General features: G+C 44.5%; 1 protein-coding gene across 2 annotated transcripts in view; it reads left to right on the top strand.

Annotated features, from left to right (window-relative positions):
• The window catches only part of PPM1H (protein phosphatase, Mg2+/Mn2+ dependent 1H), a 265,477-nt gene that overhangs the window by 235,541 nt on the left and 12,343 nt on the right, over window positions 1-17,593 (top strand). Inside the window, exon 9 of one of the 2 annotated variants that reach the window (XM_059936398.1) lies at window positions 6,400-6,551. The exons of the other annotated variant lie outside the window; for it this stretch is intronic. Within the exon in view, the coding sequence (XP_059792381.1) occupies window positions 6,400-6,551 (152 nt within the window). The remainder of the gene's footprint in view (window positions 1-6,399; window positions 6,552-17,593) is intronic. 2 annotated transcript variants of the gene reach the window in all.

Raw genomic sequence — 17,593 nt, 5'->3', positions numbered from 1 at the left:
TGGTTTAGAAACTTTTTCAGTTGTTAGATGGTATCCACCCTCAAAAGGCAAATGTTTGTTTTGTCTGTAGACTCCAAAAAAAAAAAGAAAAACACCAAACCTCAAGAATATCTGTGGTGCATTTCACATAGAAAATTATACCCACAGCCAAAACAACCAGCTCCTTTGGGGGTAGGAGGAACAGCCAACATATTTGTCATATTTTAATGTCCCTTGATTCATTTGCAGTCAGACGCTCTGAGGTCATGTGGTCAATCCCATCCAGGTCGAACTCATCCTGCGATGAAAGAGTCGGGGATGGTAGAGCCGTAAGCATCCCCAGTGGCCACATCATCCTAACCTTTCATTTCACAAAGGGAGACACTGAAGACATTTGAGAAGCCTCATCCCTTACCACTCCCCAGTGGAAATCCAGTACTGTAGCCAAGCCAAACGACGCAAAGCCGCCCTAGCACACCAGCCCGCTCTCTCATTCCCAGGCGTTGGCCCCTGCAGTTCCCGCTCCATGTAAGATACGTGATGCCCAAAGTCCTCCGTCCTGACACTCCCCACCTGGTAAATCAGGACTTCTTCATTTCATACTCCCGGCAGGTTGTCAAGAGATTTTAAAATGTGAATGAACAAAGTGGTTTTGCCTAACTACTAAGGGGCAGAGGTGGGTCTCAAACCCAAGTCTTCTGCCACCAAATTCAGTGTGTATTTCATGACATCATCTAGTGTAGATAGAATCACAACAGAGAATTCGGGTGCAATCTTGGTGGCCTGCCAGCATGCCAGTATTGAAATAATCCACTCGGTTTGTTGGACTGTGACGAAATATGCTAGAGTTTTATTTTCTTCTGGTACAAGTGCTATGTTCAACGTTCTGCAGGTTGAGCTTTTGGGTTAGTTGGCCACGGAGGGTGGAGAGGAAAAGAGTTTGTACTCTTCTTACTTTCCACCACCTACTGGCAGCCTTTACCTTGGGGACCACTTGGCTTTTCTGCCAAAACATGATTGAGAGTCCCAATCACTGTCATTTTAAGTGAGACTTTAGGAAATGAACACCAGGTCCCTTGGGTTCACCCTTAACTCATCTCCTTTCACCAACTAGCTTACTTTCAGGTGTACTGCCCTGAGATCAGAGCCATAAAACAATAACATGCTGTGCATTAGAATGTGTAGTTCTCTTCCACATTATCTCATTTGATCTTTGTAACAGCTTTGTGAGAAAGGTAGAGTGGGTGTTATAATATTGATTTTTCTTGTCTTCTTTTTTTTTCCATTTTTTTAACAATGATTTCAGGGATGAGAAAATTGAGAGCTAAAGAAATAAAGGATTCGTCTCCAGTCCCAAGGCTGGTTAGAAGCAGAGACCCGAAGCGAGGGCTCCTAATAACCCAGGCGGGGGGTGGGGGTGGGGTTCTGCTCCTGCACACAGCTGGGACTGAGCTGCTGGAGCACCTCGTCCTACCTCAAGTACTTAAACGGGAAAAAGGGTTTGGAGGATGTGCTGAGCTGATAAAGATGTGAGAGCCGTGAGGACATCCTAGAGGAGCCACCAAGACTTGGCAAATGGGAGCATTGATGGATTCTTTCAAACAGTGGCTTCAGGAAGCAGCGTCAGCTTACAGCAGTATGAGCTCTCACAGGCCACTGAAATTTCCTCAGGAACAGAGCAAAGGGGCGAACAGATATTAGACAGGCACCGAAACAGCAGCCAGCTGAGCTCTGAGTGGAGGCACCGCGTTAAAGAGTTGTGTGTCCCCACTCCCCCGTAAAGCAGGGGCCCGGTGACCACGGTAAGGGTGACTCTAAGTGCTCTAGCGTTGGGGGGCAGCTGTGAGAGCCGTCAGCACCTGGCTTATTCAGGGGCATACTAGCCACGACCCTTGGTGACCCCAGACTTCCTCCTGTCCCCCCACCACCGAACGCTGAGTGTTTTTTGTTTATTAGCAGCTCCCCTGAGGATAGGGGACGAAAAGGAAAGAGTCTGCTACTCCTGTTAAGTCTCAGCGCGTCACAGTTTGGTGACTGCCAGGGAGCGTCGGCGTTTACAAGCTAAAACGGTCGGGTCACCACGAGGTGAGGGGGCCTTCGGAATGGATCTCATATGAATTCGTTTTCTTTCTCTTTTCTTCCCATTTGTTCTTTGTCTCAGCAAGTATGTCCTGAAGATCTAGTGGTGTTTACTCTATGAAAGTTATGGCGAGGCCCACAGAAGAAGTGCAAAATGGGATCTCTGGCCTCTAGAGGTTGAGTCTGGGGGGGAAGAGAAGGTGACCAGCTCTCAGGGTGTTCGCTGGAAGCAGGACAAGGGTAAATGTCCAGCAAGGGAAATGCTTCCCTTGGTGGTTTCTTGTGTGGTTTCCAAGTGCTAGGCTCTGTGCTCTGCTCGGGGGGCAGAAACAAATAGGACAACTCAGACCTCACCCCAGGGGAGCTTATTGCCTAAGACCATGTTTTCAAGGTGAGGTTCCCCCATCACTTGCATTGGAATTACCCTTGTTTACATAGGCTGATGCCTGGGCTCAGATCTACACAATCAGAATCTTTAAAGGTGGGTCCCGGAATCTTAATTAGCACCCCAAGTGATTCTTAAACACCTTAAAGTTTGAGAATAACTACTCATGTGGAAGAGACAGACAAGTGAACCCAGACTGGTACAAACAGGTGAGTACTGTGCTAGTGAACATGAAAGGGATTGTGTCTGCAGAGAACCAGGGAAAAGAAAGGGAAATCCTCAGGTCTTCCTCAGGGTTACTCTGGCAGCGGAGGGTGGCACTGTGTCCCCCTCAGCCTCTCTTCTTCACCACCAGTCTAACACTGTGTCCACATCCTCTTAATCCAGAGGAGTGGCAGGTCCCCAAAAGGAAGGAAAGGGAGGCACAGCAAGGGACCTGTGGAAAGTCACCTCACTGGTTCAGATCTCTGTTCACATGGTGTCTTCCCAGAGACGCCCGCCTTAACCACATCTTCTAAAATGGCTCTTTTGTCACTCTCCTTACCTGCCTGACTTTTCTTCAAGCACCTGTCATCTTCTGGCATTGTAATTAATTTGTGTGTCTATTGCACCTAGTTTAGAAGTTGTGAGGACTTTGTCACTTTTGTTCACAGCTGTTGGCACATAGTAAGTGCTCAATAAACACGTCGTGAAGGGTTCAGGAGGGCAGATGGATCCACCCCGGCCTCATCTCTCCATGGCTCAAATTCTGTTGCTCTGAGAAACAGCAAGAGTCTCAGGATGCCCATGGCCTTTCTTGGCAGATGGGCACGCGGGAAGGAGCCAGTAGGACCCTGCCCATGTTCTCCAGAGCCCCTTCCCACAAAGGCCTTTGCAGATCGTATCTCTCTCCTCCCAGAGACTGTCTTCCTCATGTCTGAGTCCTGGGGAGCCACAGAGCCCGTTACTTTTGATGTGAAGCGTCCCGGAACATTAAGAAGCTATTTGAGGAATGGAACAGGGAGGTCCGGGGAGGCGAGTGTGGTCTGATTGAGGAGGCCCTGCAACAGCTTTGGGGAGGGAAGGTCGGGTCTCCAGAGCCCACTGGAATCCTTTGAAGCCCTAGCCGCTGGGGAGGATGAGCGTGCAGTTGGATGTCTTACACGGCAGTACGGCTTTTCCGAGAGCATTTGCACAAAATGTTCTGCATCACAGGTTAATGTGTAAGACACGAGTTGTAAGTGGAAAGTTGGCAAAGTCCTTTGGAAACTGGCTAAAGGGCAGGAAACAAAGGGTAGCAGTAAAAAAAAAAAAAAAAAAAAAAAACCTAAACGGATGTTAATTGGGGAGTGCCTCAGGGAGTAGGGTTGAGACTAGCTTTTTATTATTTACATAAAAATTGCTTGGAGAATGGTACTGAAAGGGATTTTCATGTTGGCTAAGGAAACTGCATTAGAGAGTTGTGTGTGGAAATGTGAATAGTGGAATTAGGGAAGGATTCAATTTATTGATGGAAGTGAAGAGGAACATTTTATAACATGTTGCTATTTATCAACCCACACCCGTTTTGTGGGCCAGATTTCCATTTGAATAGGATAGCTTCAGCTTAAAACAACTAAAATCTCCACGCTTTGGGGCCGCAGAAAGCACTTGAAGAGAGTTCGGCACCCTACACGCAGGGCAGGTCCTGAAATGAAACAGATGTTTATCTTCGACCTTAGAAACCTCTCTTTTAAAAGGAGCTGCAGGGCAGGTGGCATCTCCTAGTTCGCTAGAAGCATAAGGTGCTACAAGCACCTGACATCCACATCTCCCTACCTCCCTTTATAAGAAACATTTTCTCTCCTGTGGAGCTCAAAGTATCACAGAAATTTATTGTAGATCTACCCCCATAAGAAGCGAGCAGTCTCTCGTAAGCAAAGTTATTGCACGCTGGAAGTAACAACACAGTGACACAGGGCTTGAAATTAGGAGCCCAGGGGTGACGTTTGCTATCCTCGCCATAGCCTCCCCTAGGGGGTAGTCTACACAGGCATCACAGAGGCCACTGAGCCCTTGGACTCCTTGTTGCAGACCAGTAGGACTCCTCCGTGGCCTCAGTAGTCAGTGTGGTCCAGGAACCAGCAGCACCACGTGGGAGCAAGTTAGAAATGCAGGCTCTCAGGCCCCACCCCAGAAGTGAATTGGAATCTCCCTTTTAGTAGGGTCCCGGGCTGATTCCTGTGCACATCAGCATTTCAGAAGCACCTGCTCTAAGACACCCAGGGACCATAGAAGGTAAAGCAGAGGGGATCCGGTTGCCGCTAGAGTAAAAATCGAACCACATGAGTTCAGCAGCCTGAAGACAAAATTCTGGCATTTGGGACTTCCCAGTCTGTTGTAAACTTAAGATTCCCCCCTCCTGTTTTCTTGAATTTGGTCTCTAGGGCGCCGTGCCTTGTCTAGAATGTAAACTTCCTCTGCCTTTTGAGAGGAAGATGTTAAAAGCCAGTCCAGTCTTCCCCCGAGTGCTCTTCTCCTGAGTGCGGTCCATGCGCTGCGCCATTAGCTAATTGTTGCCGTCTTGTTCACCGGCCACAAAGGCTGTTTTTCATTTGAGCTCATTTTCCAAAAACTCTGTGGGCAAGCGTGGGGCATTTTGTTGTTTTCTGCTGCTGGGTGTGGGCTGTTCGTCCATAGGACCAGCCCTGTGGCAGGCAGGGCGTCACTGGCCTGGGCAGACCTTCCTGAAACATAGGAGGCTTGGCTTTTGAAGATGTGGATGGGAACGTCTGCAGGCCTCTTGGAATTGTATTCTCTCGAGATCTGAGATGACCTGACAGTGGTTGTGTGTGATGGGACCCGGGAACAGCTGCCTACACTCCATCCGCCTTCCCTCCCCTCCCTTCCCTTTCTTTCCCTTCCCCTCCCTTCCCCTGGCCTACACCTTTCACTCAGGCTTGTTTTTAGAAAACAGGACAATGAGGTGGGGTTGAAAGAGCTGGAAGATTGATGAAATTGACCTGCCTTTGTCCTCAGCTCATGAAGTGGTGTAGGCAGGGGCTGGTCCCGTCTGATTAGTAGGGAATAGCAATGAAATCCCAAACTCCTCTCCCTCCCATCCTGCCCGAGTAGGGGGAACATGGAGTTGTGGCCTAATGCAAGCAAGCCTTGATTTTTATTATTATTCTTTTTGCTAAGGTCACTATGTTCTTTTCCAAGAGTTGAGGGGGATGTCCAAATAGCCAAGTCATTCCAGGTACTAGAGGTGAGGACAGACTTAAAGTCTGTCGAGACACACTTAGGAGATTCAGACTTGGCGTGTGTCCTTTGTGATTTAGGCTTGACTGAGGCTTCTCAAACCTGCGTGTAGTATCAGAGCCCCATCGTTGCATGAGATAAGTCCAGCCCCATGGGCCTTAGAGCAGGTAAGCCAAAAGGTATCAAGTGAGTACATGAAATGAAGTGTATCTCCTTAGTCCTAAACCAATACACGCAGAGTAGCTGCCTTGGATCCTAGACTGGCCTTATCTCCCCCGCAGACTGAGAGCTCAGAAGCAGGGAAATCAGCTGTTTATCTTTATACTTAGAGCACCCGGCACAGAGCAGGCCCTTAATAAATGTCTGTGGGATGGATGTGCAAAGGAAGGAAGGCAACAAGCCTCCGGCTGCTCTTCTAGCTACCGCTGTATCTATTGTGAGTCATTGTTCCAGCCACATTTCAGGCATTACATTTTCAGTTAATTTCTTCCTTGTCGACTATTAACTTATTGGGCTCATTCACAGTTGTGTTTGGGGCCCGATATGCCTGTACAGCAAGTCTTCAAAGGAGGCTACCCCTGGGCCACAAAGCTTGCTGCATACCCAAGTGCCTTAGAGCGCGCACCTAAAAACCACTGGGCTGGGCAGGAAAAGGGAAGGGAAGTCAGAAGCCAGTCTGCTAGGGGGAATAATGTGCTCCCAACTTCTTAAGCAGGGGTATTGGCTGTTCATTTCAGGTAAGAGTCTACGATCTCTCCAGATACGAGCATGGAGCAGACGATGTGCTGATCTTGGCCACTGACGGACTCTGGGATGTTTTATCCAATGAAGAAGTGGCAGAAGCGATCACTCAGTTTCTCCCTAACTGTGATCCAGATGACCCTCACAGGTTTGTGCATCTCTGTGATTGGAGGGTTGTTCCTCAAGCGGTCTTTCATGTGGCTGAAATAAATACTAATCTTGCACTTTTCATCATTCATTCTGATATAGATGGTTTAGTAAGCAAACCGCAAAAGGGACTACATTTCTTATTAGAGGTACTTTCACAGCCAAATAAAAATCCTCCTTAAGTTAAACCTAGATACAAGTGGTAAAGAATTTGTTTTGTGAGATATTTCAGCAGTGTATCTTTCTCACATTCTTACTTCATATCCTACAAAGTGGGAATAATCCAAGTTGTGATCCTCCTGGTAAGAATGAGATCAAATGCTCCCAGCATTGATTTCCATCCGTTGAGGAACTGTTTCTTTCAAGAAACATTGGGAAAGGAGAGAAAGATTAAAGTAGGGATTCCTTATAGCATGATGGCCGTGTAAACATCCTAAACAACCCTAGGTGACTCAGAAATAAACAGAAATCCCCGCTGGAGAAAGGCACCTTTCACTTAGAACACAAGGAAATAAGTCACCGTGAGTGAAAACCAGCAGAAACTATAGACAGCGGAGTTGGACCTATAAATATTATTGGATTTATCAGCCAAAAAATATAAATAAATATTTTAACATGTTTCAGAAATGTTTTTAAAAGCATTGAAATCATGCATAAGGACAAAAGACTATAAATGACTGTGCAGATTTTTAAAATAAAGAAATGGGACTTCTGGAGATGAAAAATATAAAAATAGGAACTACAAATTCAATGGATTAAACAGATTGGAGACAGTTGAAGAGTACACTGATGGAACTGAAAAACTGATCTGAACAATCCAGAATATGGCTCAAAGAGACAAAGAGAGGGAAAGTATGAAATGAGATTGAGAGTAGGAAGATAACTAAGATGCTGTAAAAAGAATTGCAAAAGGAAATACTGTAGAAAACGGGAAGAAAAAAAACAAGTTCCAATCGAGAATTGTTGAATGATATTAAACCTAAGATCCAGAAAGCCCAACAGATCTCAAGCAGAAGAAATAAAGAGATAATTTTAAGTAGATATTTTATAATGAAACTGAAGAATTTAAACAAAAAAGATACTAAAAGCAGCCAGAAAGACAAAACAGATACATAAGAATAGCATTTACAGTGATAGCTGACTTTTCAGAAATAACAGTAGAAGCCAAGACAGTGGAGTTATATCTTCAGTTGGCTAAGAAAAGCAGCTCTCAATTTTTAGAATTTTTATATACAGTAAAGATATCAATAAAGAGGATGAAGTAAAAGCATTTTGAGGCAGAACAAAACTGAGAAATTTTACTGCCACCCAGCCTTCTCTGAAGAAGATTCTATAGGACGTCCTCAGATAAGAAAAGGAAATGATCCCAGATGGAAGATTGAGAAGTAAGATGGATTATTAAGCTATTAGTAAATAGGTATACTTAAACATACACTAACTGTATAAAAACTGCAATAAGAATGTCTAATATGTGGTTAAAAATGATAAAATACTGAATAAAAACAGCATAATAAATTGGCCAGTGGGGATAGTAATCAGCTAAAGTATGCTATGGTTCTACTTGAAAAGAGGTTAAAAGTGTTTAACTTTAGACTTTAAATGTGTTTAAATAGCTAAGAAAACGAATAAAAGAATAGAAAGTGTAATTTTCAAACTAGTCAAGCCCACATAGAATTAAAAGCCAAACTTCTAAACAGCTTATAAATCAAAAAATTGTAATAAAAATTAGAAATTACCAGGGCCTAAATAATAAGAATACTACATATCAAGACTTTAAAGGCTGAATTCTGAGCCCTTTTCCCACCCTAATTTAATGAGCTATGCATAGGTGAAAAGCTCTACTCATCCCTGACCTGCCAGAAGTGACTATATTCCTTCCATATCATAAAGGAACTTTTTCCAACCCTCTGAACCTCCCAGTTCCCCAGATCACAGGGACCCTGCCCACAAGCTCCAGGCTCCTGACCACAGAAAAAGAAAAAGAGCCCCTTAACCATAGAGAAAGGTATTTCTCAGAATAAGATCTAGAAGGCTGCTTTGTGCTACTGGGCTAATTCCGCCCATATTATTCCTATAAACATGTACATAAGACTTCTTATAACTTCACAGTTCTGAGGGGCCACAGGAGTGGAGCTGTCTACTTGTGCTGTGTGCTCTTTTCCTGCATATAGGCTGTTAGTAAACCACTGTCCTAATTTAAAAATTTAGGTCTGCGGTCCTTATTTCAACAACAGCATCTAGATTAAGAATTAAAAACAACAGAATAAACCCAGGAAAAGTAATGGAAGGAAAAATTAAAGATAACAAAAAAGAGAATATACAATAAAAATAAACAGTAAAGCCAAAATTTGTTTCTTTAAAACAACTAACACAGGAAAATGCAAATCAAACCACTTTGACATACTACCTCACACCCATTATGTTGGCTATTTAAAAACAAACAAACGAAGAGAAAAAAACAAGTGTTGGTGAGAATGTGGAGAAATTGGAACGTCTTGTGCATTACTGGTGAGAATGTAAAACGGTGCAGCTTCTATGGAAAACAATATGGTGATTAAACATATAATTATATCCATCAATTCTACTTCTGGGTATGTACCCCAAAATGAGTGAAAGCAGGGACTCAAATAGGTACTTGTACACCCATGTTCATAGCAGCATTATTCACAATAGCAAAAAGGTGGAAGCAACCCAAGTGTCCATCAACAGATTAAATGGGATAAACAAAATGTGGTATATAATACAATGGAATATTAATCAGTCTTAAAAAGGAATGAAATTCTCACACATGCTACAAAATGGATGGACCTTGAAGACATTATGCTCAGTGAAATAAGCCAGTGAGAGAAGGACAAACATTGCATGATTCCACTTACATGAGGTCCCTAGAGTCGTCAAATTCATAGGGACAGAAAGTAGAATGGTGGTTGCCAGGCGCCGGGCCGGGGGGATAGGGAGTTGGTGTTTAATGGTTATAGCATTTCAGTTTGGGAAGAGGAGAAAGTTCTGGAGATAAATGGTGGTAGTAGTTATACAACAATGTGAATGTACTTAATGCCACAGAACTGTATACTTTAAAATGGTGAAAATGTGAATTTTTATGTTATGTGTATTTTACCACAAAAAATAATTTCTCAAAAAAAAGCAAATTAAAAAGAAAACTAACAAAGTAGATAAATTTCCCTTAAGACTAATCAAAAACAAGGGGGTCCAGCAAATAAATAATATTAGCAATAAAAAACAGTAATAACAGATGCGGCAGTAATGAACCTATACATATTCTTTAATAGGAACATTGTTAAAATATTAATTTTCCCTAAATTGATCTTTAGAGTGAGTAGAATTATAACCAAAATTCCAGTGAAGTATTCATGGAACTTCATAAGCTGATTCTGAGATATATATGGAAGAACAAAATGCCAAGAATGTTTGTGACATTTCTGTATGGGTCTTACCCTTCTAGATACTAGTACAAAATCAGAACAATTAAGATGGTGCAGAAAAATGAAAAATGGATCCTTCCCTCACACCATACACTAAAATCAAGTCCAGGCAATTAAGACTTAACTGTGAAAGGAAAAGTAAATACAACTTTTAGGAAATAGCATAGGAGACTATCTTTATGATCTTATAGTAACAAAGGATTTCTTAAACAAGATACAGAAAGCACAAACAAGAAAAGATTGATAACCTTGACTACGTTAGGATTACCAACTTTGGTTCTTCAAAAGACAACATATAGAGAATAAAATGGCAACGTGTGAACTGGGAGAAGATCTTTGCAATTTGTATAACCAAAGAGGGATTCATACGCATAAAATATAATGAACTGTCACAGATCAATAAAGACAACACAAATAACCCAATAGAAAAATGAGCAAGTACCAAACAGTCATCATGCAGAAGAAAATTAATGGCCAATAAATATATGAAAAAAACTTCAACAGTCAGAGGAGTAGAAATAATTAAAAACATGTAGAACAACTGCAGATGGATTTGTGAATGTAGAAGGACTCTGAAGACAGCTTGGCATATGCATATCTTATAACCCAGAAGCTCCACTCTTAGGTCTGTACCTTGGAGCAGTGGTTCTGAAAGTGTGGTCTTTGGGTCACATGGCATCAGCATCGTCTGAGAACTTGCTAGAAATACAAATCTTCAGGCTCAACCCCAGATCTACCAAATAAAACTCCCAACGGTAGGACCCAGGGATCTGTGTTTTAACAAACAACCCAGGTTTTCTTTTTATTCTGGTGCTGGTGTAATCCAATTTATACAAAAAGATATCCACACAATTGTTTTTATTGTAAAAATTGGAAGCAACCTGCATGTCCAACCATAGGATGGATAAACAAAGAATAGAATAATTCACAGTCCTCAAATGAGAGTGAACCAAAGCTGTGATCTTTAACAGAGAAGAATCTGAAAGACATAATGTTGAGTTTAATAAGCCAGTCATAGAAGAATACACATACTATGATTCTATTTACATAAAGTAGGAAGTTAACAATATATCACTTAGGGATACAGATATTAAAATTATAACAAAAAGCAAGAGAATTAACCCAAAATTTGGATAATGGTTTCCTTGGGAAGAGAGGTGGCAGAGGGGGATGTGTGCTTGTGGAGAGGCCCATAGTGAGCTTCTAAGATATTTACTGGTAATGTTCTGTTCCTTTAGCTACATGGTAGGTATATGATTGTTCATGTTATTTATAACTGTATATCTTTTTCATGCATTTGTATGTATGTTAGCTATGAGAGGCAGTGTAGTCTAGTGGTTAACAGTGTGGATCTAGCCAGACTGCCTGAGGTTAAATCCTGGTTCTGCCCCTTCTAGACTTTGTGACCTTTGTGACCTTGGGGAGGTTTCTTAACCTCTCCATGCCTCAGATTCCTCATCTGTAAAATGGGGGTTCCAGTAGTTCTGACCTCATCCTTATATATAAAGTGAAGTGCCTGGTATATAGTAAGCACTACTGGTATTTGTTGTTCTTATTCTATGTTTGTTGCTATACTTACATGTTTCATATATTTCACAACAACAACAAAAAATTCCTTCAGGAAAAAATTAAAGCTAGACATTCTTTCTCTTTCTAGAATTGTTTGTATAATTTTTCTCAGGCACAAAGGAATTGATGGTACTGCAAACAAGATTCTTTTATTTGAATACATTTTTTTTTCCTGTTGAGCTTTTAGTTTTAATCTGCGTTTTATATCCTACTTGTTAGCAACATTCTCCTGTTGATTTTCTCTACTGTAATTATTTTCATAAAGCTTTGCGAAGTCATCTGACAGGTATGAGTGAAAAGGCACCCAACACTTTTTAAAATCTCTCCAAGCTGGCTTGGTTTTCCTTACCAGCCCCCGTCTCTCCATGGCAACAAATCTGCCCTCCAGGGAGTGGTAACCTGTGGGCAGTGCTGTCACTGGGCAGGTGTATGCCAGGTCAGAATAGGTTCCTAGGTTCATGGGATCTGTTACCTACAGGGTTTACAGGGATCTCCATAGAACAAAAGGGCGCGAAAGAAAAAGGTTTTGAATTTGCCTTTCAGGGAAGATGGCAAACCAAAGCCTAAGAAAGAATCCTGTATCAGATAGAAGAATGAGTGAAAGGAAAGGTTATAAAATGGGCACAGTTTCATTGCTAAGAGATGAAATATCTGACTGGAGATCAGAAAAATTCTGGTTGGTTTTTTTTTTTTTTTTTTAAATTTATTTATTTATCTATTTATTTTTGGCTGCATTGGGTCTTCGTTTGCTCACGGTCTTTCTCTACTTGCGGTGAGCGGGGCGGGGGTGGGGATGGGCTACTCTTCGTTGTGGTGCGAGGGCTTCTCATTGCGGTGGCTTCTCTCGTTGCGGAGCACGGGCTCTAGGCGCGCGGACTTCCGTAGTTGTGGCTCGCAGGCTTAGATGCTCCACGGCATGTGGGATCTTCCCAGACCAGGGCTCGAACCCATGTCCCCTGCATTGGCAGGCAGATTCTCAACCACTGCGCCACCAGGGAAGCCCCTCTAGTTGGTTTTTGGCATCTTAAAACAGTGAGACCTTATGGGGGAAGGTATCTTCTTTGCCAAATAATTCCCATTCAGATTCATTCATCTGGGAAATATTAAGGACCTATTTTATAAGCCATGGCCACTGGGGAAGAATTTGTGAAGAGAACAGACCAGGTCCCTGCCCTCTTGGAGTTTAAAGTCTAGAGGTTACAAAAGCATAAGGAAGTTAGAATATGAATGATTAAAAAGATAGCACAAGGGGTAGGCAAGAAAGCTTCCCACTAGAAGGGATGTCTATGAGGGGTAAATGAGTGTGTGCCAGTCAATGCAAGGTGGGGCAACATTGGGGAGGGAGAACATGGTGCTTTCAAGGAGCCCAACAGTCAGTATGGCTGCCTGGGCTTAGTGTGGGGTAGTGTCCACAGATGAGGTGTGAGAGGTGAACGGGGCAGGTCGTGTCAGACCTCAAGCACTGACAAAATGAATGAATGTGAAGATTAGTTGGAGGGAAGAGAGTCTGTGATAATGATATGGAATTTGTGTAATTCATTCATTCTGATCCACAATCAGAAAGCATTCTGGAAAATCTGATGGTGTAAATATGAGTTATGGATTGTTTCTCTACCCCTCTGTGCTCCTTAGTAATTTAAGCCCTATTGGGAAATCAGATAAACTTAACTTATTTCAAACTCAGGACTTAGGCATTATGTAAAATGATGTTGTTTGTCTTTCATGTGTGTGCCATATTTGCATGTATCTTTGTGATTTGGAAGGAGGGTACCACACTCATACCCAGGCTTAGTGTGTCTCCTTGGGAGGCCCATGGAGAGCTCAGTCCCAAAAGCCACAGCAGTGGGTTTCCTGACGGTGCCCTCCCAACTGGGAGCTGTTCTGACCTTGTCATGCAAAGTAGAAATAGGCGTGGAAGTTGTCCTGATAACGTTTAGCCTAAGTCATAATTTCTGTGATGAAGAAAGACGTGCTGTCATACCCTTCCCAAGGCTCTGTGAGTTCTTACTTAGCCAGAAGGATACATTTCTCCCCAGATGTAGCCCAGGACCACAGGTTTGCCTATTTAGTCATGTGAGTGGTGGGAATAGAGGGTTTCTGGGTCCAGACCTGAGGGATCTGACCAGGCTGGCCGATCGTTTGATGGAAAATGAGAAAGGGAAGATGCACTCTACAAGGTGGGCCTCCTGAGAGAGAGGAAGGGCAACAAAGCAACAAGAACAACAAAATGTTTCTTCACTTGACGTTTTGAATGGGCCTGTTTTACTTTGAGTTTTGCTTTGTGTTTGCCCAGTTTTGTCTAGAAATTCAGCAGGACAGAAGGAGGCAGGGCATTAGTCCTGTGACAGGAAGGACTTTAAGGTTTTGCCATTTGATTATTTGGCTTTTGTTCATGTTGTGTGTAGGTTTTTTCTTTTTCTTCTCCTCTTCGTGGCAGCCATTCTTGACAAATTGCCCGCACTGTCTTCCTCTGATGACATCCTTCCCAATAAAAAATTTAAAATACCATCTCCCCCTCCAGGATGCATTGTGAGGGAAGAGGTGATTAAGAGAGAGATATGTTTGCGAAGTTCTGACCCTCACACCATCCTCTCTGGCAGAGGTGGGGTAAAAATGAGCTATATGACCTTCCTGACCCCAGTGTATCTTATTAAGTCCTTTTGCTGTTTTGAACTGTCTCGAGAAAGGAGCCAGAAAATTAAAAGGAGGCCTTGTGGACAGGCCAGAACATGAGTGCAGTTGCTCTTTTTCTTTCTTTTCTTTTTACTGGATTACGCCCTGAAGTGTAGCAGAGCTGGCAGCTCCGTGCATCCTTTGTGGGGTCATGAAATGAACCGTTGACAGGAAATATACCAAGTTCACATTTTCAGGTGGCCTGGTTGGAATTCACGGGGGTTGGGCTACACAACCTGTCATTCTCTTTACTAATTCCAGTAAGATTCTCTTAGGAGGCCTAAACATCCTGCAGAATTTGGAAAGGGTGCTTAGAGAAAGGCGTGGAAGGGGTTTTCTGAGGCAAAATATCTCAGACTGATTATCTCCTCTGTAAGGCTGGAGGTTTCGTGGCAGGTCTCCCAGAAAGAATATTCAAAATGGAGGCAAGTATGTAAACATGCAAAGAAGATGCTTAGTAATATGTTAGAAAGGAATAAATTGTTAATATTACTAACGGAGACAGGTGTGGGCAAAGCTGAGTGGACCTCGGGCCAAAGAACACATGAAAACATGACATGGATTTACATTCCAAATGCCCAGGCAAGACTTGGCAAGGTTTTTTTTGCCCAGTCCTTCATTTCCCAAAACCTATCTGTGGAAACCTCACCTTGGTAACTTGGACCAAATGACCCTCAGTGCCCCTGCCATGTCACTCTGGGGGCTTATGAAGGGGTCTTAAATCTGTAAGTACCAACATAATGTAAACTCCAGACAGCATCTCCCTAATAAGAGAAGCCTTCTTGATGGTCACGCTTCAAATGTTCTTCATATCCATGCTGTCCTTGGCTCTGATAACTGTGGGCCTCACTGATAAGGAAGAGGTGAATCAGTAGAAAGTTAACAGTAAAACACCCACCAAAACTGACAGCAGGACATTAACGCAGGTATTAAATGCTAGTTTGTATTACCTTGATAATATGAAACATTTTGGCAAAAGACAAAGGTTCTTTTTATGAAATCTTTCTGTGAGTTGGCTGAACTAACTTCTCCCATTGCCATATGGTTTTGAAAAACTGTGCCTCAAATGTAAAAAGGAAGGGTTCCTCCCATCGCCGGCCCCAACCTCACATCAGTTACAGGTTTTAAGAACAAATTGGTGAGTGTTTTATCTCGTGTTGAAGACTAGATAAAATCTGCATTTTTGTTTCTTTTGCAATGTTGAGCATATTCAGACCCGTGGGAATGTGGATGTCAGCCCACCATCCTGCCCTTGACAGCCTCTGAACTGCCCACTGCCAGGCCCACCTTTCCTTCCTCAGTGCTATTGATATAGCCATTGGAGCAGAGTTCTGTGGCCACTTAGTTGGAACATAAGGGCATTTTATTTATTTTATTTAATTACATTTATTTATTTATTTATTTATGGCTGTGTCAGGTCTTCATTGCTGCATGCGGGGCTTTTTCTAGTTGCGGCGAGAGGGGCTACTCATTGATGTGCGCGGGCTTCTCATTGCAGTGGCTTCTCTTGTTGCAGAGCTCGGGCTCTAGGCGTGTGGGCTTCAGTAGTTGTGGCTCATGGGCTCTAGGCACGCGGGCTTCAGTAGTTGTGGCTCATGGGCTCAGTAGTTGTGGCTCACGGGCTCTAGAGCGTAGGCTCAGTAGTTGTGGTGCACAGGCTTAGCTGCTCCTCGGCATGTGGGATCTTCCCGGACCAGGGCTCGAACCCGTGTCCCCTGCACTGGCAGGCAGATTCTCAACCACTGCGCCACCAGGGAAGTCCCCATCAGGGCATTTTAAAGGGCTTCCCAGGGACGCTGCAGAAGAAAATAGTCTGCTGTGCCCCCTCCTATCGAAATGTTGCTGTTTGGGATTTGAACTAAAATAAGCTCACACCACCTTGAGAAACCAGGAAGCTGGTGCCGGGGCAGAGAGGCGGACGAGGCCTGGTGGGTGTTCTCGCCATCTCCCATGGGGGTGGTCAGCTCTCCCTAGTCCGTGGCCTTGCCCCTGCTGACGCACGGACCCCCAGGGGACACGGGGACAGTGTTGTGGGCAGCGGCGGTTCCCGTGTCTCAGGGTACTCCGCCTGAGTGAAGTCCCCGCACTCCAGGCAGGGGACAGAAGCTGGTGTGGGCACCTTCAGTGGCTTCAGAGCCAGACGAGGGACACATGCGGCTCGGCTCCCAGCAGTGAGCCTGAGGCGGGCCTCCTCCCAGGACAGGTTGCCTGGTTCTGAGCACGACAAAGAGCCCCCTCCAAGTCACCCGCCCTCACCCCACCTACCCCGTTACCATAGATCCCTGCCACCGTTCCCAAGCTTGGGAGAGCTTTTCTACCTCTTCAATCTCAGAGGCCTGCTCAGAATGCAAAGAGGATTCCTCCTCCTGTTCCCATCATACTCTATTCCTGCGGGGCCTCAGCAGATGGAAGCTGCCTTTTATATGCAAGTATTCGGAACCCATTAATTCCCCAGTTCCTGCCACCTACCCTCCCTCTTGTAAGACCCTGTCTGTACCATCCAAATGGCACACAGAAGTTCCTGCCCAACTAGAACTGTTGGCTTTAAGGCCAGGTTACAGCCTGAGGCCTGAAACAGACTTATTTTTGACACTCCAATCTGCTGATTCAGATGTGGTCTTGTGGGAGGAGACTCTACAAAAGGTGGATGACTGCGGGCGAAACTCTTGGTGGGGGAGGGAGGCCTTTTATGTCTAATGAGGGAGATGCTCTAGGAAGGTTCTTGTTTACCCCGGCAGGACCTTTGAGGCATGCACTAGCATTAGTCCAGATTCGAGAGGCTAAGGAGTTTCCCCAGAGCCCCCCATGTGGGCGGTGGTGCAGCCATGCTGGGACCCGTGGCAACCAAGCCCACACCCGGGGCCCTTCGTACACCCCGCTGAAGAGGTGAAGAGCTAAGAAGTGCCCAGCGGTGGCAAGGACGACGGAGACGATGGAGGATTTGCCCTCTGGCCTCCTTCCACCCTGACCTTAGCGTCAGTGGCTGTGAAAAGAGCCTCTGGCCTTCCCATGGTCCTTCAGCCCCTCTTCCTTTTCTGCTTTTCTTCTCTCCCCTGCTGTCCCTCCTCTGCTCCCTCCTGCTCGGCCCGAGGAAGCCTCTGCGCCAGGCCCTGTGCGCCTGCCAAGTCAGACCCCTCCCGGCCGCCGCCCCTTTCAGCAGAGCTCAGCGGATCAATACGGAAAGCTTCAGCCAGAGAAGAAAAATGCTCTCAAAGCACAAAACTGGTCTCCCTGGGAGACTCTTCGTTAGGAGGGGTGAGTACCCCGGCTACTCCCGTACTACTTCCCTGATGCGGTCTGACCGAGCCTTCCGAATGAGGCCCTCAGGCCGGGCCCTGCTGCCGCCCCACATCCAGCT

The sequence above is a fragment of the Balaenoptera ricei genome, chromosome 10, assembly GCF_028023285.1.
Source record: "Balaenoptera ricei isolate mBalRic1 chromosome 10, mBalRic1.hap2, whole genome shotgun sequence".
NCBI lineage: Eukaryota > Metazoa > Chordata > Mammalia > Artiodactyla > Balaenopteridae > Balaenoptera > Balaenoptera ricei.
This window is presented reverse-complemented; position numbering and strand designations above follow the sequence as displayed.